At 51.0% G+C, this 5789-nt stretch overlaps 1 protein-coding gene across 1 annotated transcript; it reads right to left on the bottom strand.

The window, feature by feature from the left end:
• Positions 1-1637: 1637 nt before the first annotated feature.
• On the bottom strand, positions 1638-5555 carry LOC112600747. Its single transcript, XM_025348053.1, has one exon. It carries the CDS (start codon positions 5553-5555, stop codon positions 1638-1640), a length of 3918 nt encoding a protein of 1305 aa, XP_025203838.1.
• Between the last annotated feature and the right edge of the window lie 234 nt (positions 5556-5789).

Consider the following 5789-nt stretch of genomic DNA (forward strand, 5'->3'; position numbering starts at 1 on the left):
ACGCCCGTCGTGACGTATGACAGAGCAGCGACAGTGTTGCCCGAACATATTCCCCCCATGGGAGGCGCAGCCTCACATCCGCGGATGCACGGATGGCATTGGACGACTGGAAGATGATGATTGCTTCACGGAATCAGTTTTGGCTTGTCATCACTTACCACCAACAAAAAATTAATAACATACACATATTATAACATATTTTTAAACAATATAAACTAAAATAAATAGGGTACTGTAACAATATCCCAGAAACAAACAAAACATATCTAGAAAGGAAATCACTTATATAAAGGAAACACACAGGCGAACAGAGCGTGTGTAACACCTAACAGGATGTACCTGGACGGATCCCTTGGGTGGGGAGCACGACCAACTTGACGACGGGGCGAGTTACTTCGCCGTGAGCGGTTCGCAAACGGACCACGCGCACTACACCATCTGCTCCTGGCAACAATGCGATTACCCTTCCCATTCGCCACAACAAGGGGGGAGACTGGTTGTCCCGGATGACGACGATATCGTTGAGGTGAACATTTGGAGCTCCTGTGGTCCACTTTGTGCGGCTCTGCAACGTGGTCAAGTATTCGGTGGACCACTGTCGCCAAAATGCCTGGTGACATTGGTCCAACAGTTTCCAGCGGTTGACGAGATTAGATTGGTCTTGCGTCGAAATTCTGGGTGGTACCGCGAGTAATGGCTGGCCAATGAGGAAGTGGCCTGGAGATAAATAGTCAAGGTCGGACGGGTCAGATGACAATGGCGTGAGCGGACGGGAATTGAGCACCGCCTCTACTCGACACAGCACGGTGGTAAATTCCTCGTATGAAAACTGGTGGTTTCCCATGACACGAATCAACAACCTCTTCATGGATCGAACCGCAGCCTCCCACAAACCCCCAAAATGTGGAGCGCTGGGCGGGTTAAAATGCCAAGAACAATGTGAACGTGAGTCACCCAATGCAGCTTGTCCTTCCGGGCTATTGATGATCGCGTTTAATTGTCGGTCGGCACCCACGAAATTGGTCCCGCAGTCAGTAAAGACATCTGACGGTAAACCGCGCCGAGCGACAAAACGGTCGAATGCCGCGAGAAAAGCGGACGTTGATAACTCCGTGACAACCTCGAGGTGGCATGCCTTCACCGCGAAACAAATAAAGACGGCGACATACACTTTGTATGATCGAGACTTCCGTAGGCGCGTTTCTTGCAGTTGCAGGGGACCAGCAAAATCGATGCCTACACGGACAAACGGTCGGCATTGCTGGACACGGGCAGGTGGCAAATCAGACATTAGCGGCCGTGGTGATGGACGATCAAACCGAACGCAAACAGCGCATTCGTTGCTCACCCGATGTAATACCGATCGTATGGAGACAATCCAGAATTGTCGGGATACCATGGCGGTCACGACACGTGGTCCGGCATGACAACTCAGGCGATGCCAGCGGCGGCACAACAATAAAGCAAGGTGCGATCGCTTCGCTAAGAGTATTGGGTGCCGACGCTCATACGTTAGTAGCGAGTGACGTAATCTACCGCCAACTCTAACGATACCATCCGGATCAATAAACGGACACAGGCGGGCGAGTGGCTTGTTTGACACTCGACGGTTATGGTTTAACTCGTGCAACAGTTGCTCAAAAAAATGTCCGTTGTGACTCTATCACTAACGAGCGAAGGGCTGCGTCGACCTCATGACGGGCGAAAGCTATCGGTCGCTCACACGGTACGCGGCTACGGAACCTGTGTATGAACCGGAGAATACGAGCAACAACGCGTAACAGTCTGTCATACGACGAGAAACGGTCGAACCACTCGGTAGTGGGAAGTTGAGCGCTGACAGTCAACGAAGACACTCGGACTTCAGGTAACTCGTTCAAGGGAAGCATCGTGGCACCCGCTGGCCACGATGACGGGTCACAGCGAAGAAAACTAGGACCTTCCCAATAAAGAGTTAATGACGCAAGCTCTGATGGTAATACACCTCTGGAAGCACAATCGGCGGGGTTGTCCGCCGACGATACATGTGACCAAATACAACCCGGGAGGAGCGAATTTATTCTGTGTACCCGGTTGGATACATATATCTTGAACGTTTCATGGCGGTTGACCAACCATGACAGTACGATCGTCGAGTCCGTCCATGCATATACACCGGCGATGTGCAGTTGTTGATCGAGAGTGCATTTGACGCGGTTTAACCAACGCGCCAGCAACTCAGCGGCGTTTAACTCCAACCGTGGGATAGTTAAGGGTTTAATTGGCGCCAACTTCGTTTTCGATCCGACCAATGAAATTCGAGCGTCACCCCGGTCGTCCAGCACGCGAAGATATATGACAGCGGCGTATCCGTGTTGTGATGCATCACAAAATCCCAACAACAAACAGGTGGCGGCGGACCGCGTGTTAAAAAAACGATGAATTTTTATTGGACGTAAAAACGGTAATGATTCAACGAATGTAGTCCAATCCTGTTGTATGTCATGAGGAAGCGGTTCGTCCCAGCCAAGTTTTTCGAGCCATGTCCGTTGCATAATATGCTTCGCATAAAAGGTGGCCGGTGAAAATAGACCCAACGGATCGAAAATGCGTGCGATCATCGATAATACGCCACGTTTAGTGTATACAGGTGGTGACTCACACCGGAGTGCACACCCAAAAACATCCTCGGTTGGCTGCCATTGCAGGCCGAGAACCTTGATACCACCCCCATCCACAGCGTCGAAAGGTAACGGGCCCGTAGCACATGCGGAAGAAGGTACAGCGTCGAGAACCGCGGGACAGTTACTGGACCATTTCTTAAGCTCCAAGCCTGATTTGCCTAGCACGGTGATTAAGTCATGCTGAAGCGATAAAATATCGTCGATTGAATCTGCTCCCACACATATGTCATCGACATAGGTTTGCTGCAATATCGCCTGACGTACGGTTTTATATCCCGCGCGGTCTTCATCAGCGATGGCAGCTAACACGCGAAGCGCTAAGAACGGAGCGCAATTCAAGCCGTACGTCACCGTATTCAACTCATACTCAACGAGTTGGTCTTGCGGAGACGCTCGCCACAACACGTGTTGGAGTGGACGGTACTCGGGCGCCACTAAGACTTGCCGATACATTTTGCAAATGTCCGTAGTGAACGCCAGCTTGTGTACCCGGAATCGAGTCAAGATGTCCACAATATCCTGTTGAAGCTTAGGACCCTGGTGGAGACAATTATTTAACGACGTCCCGTCGTGAGCCGTGGCCGAAGCGTCGAACACGACCCGGATCTTTAAACCACCGTTGGACTGTTGACAAACTGCATGATGGGGGATAATGTATCGCCCTGGAGTGGCGGCCACCGACATGTGACCAAGCGACAAATATTCGGACATGAAATCGCGGTACGCGTCACGCAGTGTGGTATTGGCACTCAATTTGCGTTCGAGCGATTCAAAACGCTTTAGCGCTACGGAGCGCGAACCCGGGAAATTTAACTGTGGTATCGGTTTACGAACTGGGAGTGGCACTTGAAAGCGACCGGACGGCAAACGACTATGTTCAGTGCGGAATTGGGTCTCGCACCAACCTTCGTCAGTGAACGATGACGGTGCGGCGTCCGGTTCTTCGACAGCCCAAAATTTTCCCATCATATCTTCAATGGAGGTCGCTAAGGACACTGGTGTGGTGAGATGACAGGTAAGAACCGCCGGGAGTGGCCCGATGAGGACCCATCCGAATATCGAGCTAAAAGCCGTTGGTAACGATTCGTCGATTTTGACTTTTCGACCATCCAAAATTGCGGAGAATACGTCAGCACCAAGTAACATATCAACCGGCTGAGTTTCGTGGAACTGAGGGTCCGCTAATGCCAAACTAGAAAATCGGTCCTTTATATCCGTAGGGAGTGAGGTGCGTGGCATATCGCTTGTGATGGACGGCAACACCCACGCCTGGACAGCGAGTTCGGGCTCGGACGCGAATCGCGGTCGTACATGACACTCAACGACACCTTTGACGCTGATAACGGGCGTGCCGGATAGACCACTTACTGGCATAGTCCATGGTCGGGGCCTGAACCCAAGACGGGTTGAACACGCGACCGTCATAGCACTGATCTGCGACGCGGAGTCCACCAAGGCGCGGACGGTTTGCCACGTACCAGCCCTATCGCGGGCATGAATTAACGCGGTACCTAACAATACGGTCGGTATCGCACTCGGGCGCGGCGACAACGATGCAGCGCAACATGACGCTTCCCCGGCGTCTTCGCTGTTTTCAACTCCGTTATCCTTAGGCGTAGACGTGGCACCATGTAAAAGCGTATGGTGCTTTTTGGAACATGTCTGACATCTCGATTTCGATGGACAAGCCCGAATCCAGTGGTTACCGCCGAGGCAGTTAAAACACACTTTATTGTCATGGGCCCATTCATTCCGATTGTCCAAGGACCACGATCGGAATTTTGAACACTTGCTAATAGTGTGTGACTCTAAACAACATGGACACGATACGGTAGAATCACTAGAGCCGGTGCTTGGTGGCTTAGCAGCGACTAAAGCTACAGGATTACGTTGTCCCGACCGAAGGTTGGCAACCGGTCCTGTGATAGGGTACACCTTCGACTTATTACTGGCTTTCTTCGATTCACCGACATTTTCCAACACTGTAATGCGACCACGGATGAAGTCCAACAATTTATCGACGGAAGGATACGTAACATTGCTGGATATGGTGGACTCAAACATCTTCCGAGTACCGAGCGGTAACGTGCGAAAGGCTAAAGAAAACAACACGAACGATCCGAAATCGGGGATGTCCATCGCGAACAGTAGTGAAATGTTTTCTTCGAATGTGGTCAACAGGGTGGTGAGATCCTGCAAAGATTCCTGGGACGACGACGGCGCGTTTAGCAATTTTTCGATCAAAGACGTCGCGACCATACGGGGTCGGTAAAACCGTGATGTCAGTGTGGACCATACAAGTTTGTAATTTTCGTCAGACGCGGGTATGCTACGAATAGCGTCCAGTGCAACACCGTGCAGACAACCAGTCAAATAATGTAACTTGTCGATATTTGAGAGTCCCGGGCGGACGTCGACCAATGCCGTGAACCTATCACGAAATGACGGCCACAAGTGGAAATCACCTCCGAACTTTGGTAGCGGGATCTCAGGGAGTCGCGAGAAAGTTTGACATTGTGATGCGCCAGATAAGCTTGACGTATTTCCGGCATTGTTGTCCACCGCGGACATGGAACGCGTTGGGCGATGTAAATTGGCGACGGCTCTCGCGGAATTGATTAGAGCACTCATTTCACCAGCTTGTCCTACCACGTACTCCGATGCTCTATTCAACTTAACGAGACATTCCAAAAACGCGTTATCGTCGACCTTGAATTGGGACCACAAAGCATCGAGACCATCAACGTTTAAAATAAATTTGGGAATGAAGCCTGGATCTGTACTCACGCGAGCTATCATGGCATGCACAGCCTTTATACCGTCGATCGCGGACTCCCGTTTGAGCTTCGCAATCGTTCGGCGCTCATCGAGCTCTTTCTTGGTTTCGACCATCGCAAACAGTTAAGACTAAGTACGTTTAGCAGCGAAAGAAACAATAAATTACTTGGTCACGTGACGATGGACGGTGATTGAACGTATGCAATGACACCACTAACCCAAATAAAACTTTAGCACGCCGCTACGCTGGGACCCCCCATAAGGTACCAACCACGCTCTGCTACCAAAAATGATTGCGCACCGCCGTGGAGCTGTTGAACCGAGATCGTCAGCTGGCCACAGCGATAC

The sequence above is a fragment of the Melanaphis sacchari genome, unplaced genomic scaffold (assembly GCF_002803265.2).
Source record: "Melanaphis sacchari strain LSU unplaced genomic scaffold, SCAv2.0 Contig682_pilon_pilon, whole genome shotgun sequence".
Lineage (NCBI taxonomy): Eukaryota > Metazoa > Arthropoda > Insecta > Hemiptera > Aphididae > Melanaphis > Melanaphis sacchari.

Coding starts and splice junctions, on each gene's coding strand:
- LOC112600747 (XM_025348053.1), bottom strand. CDS start 5,555: ATGGTCGAAACCAAGAAAGAGCTCGATGAGCGCCGAACGATTGCGAAG.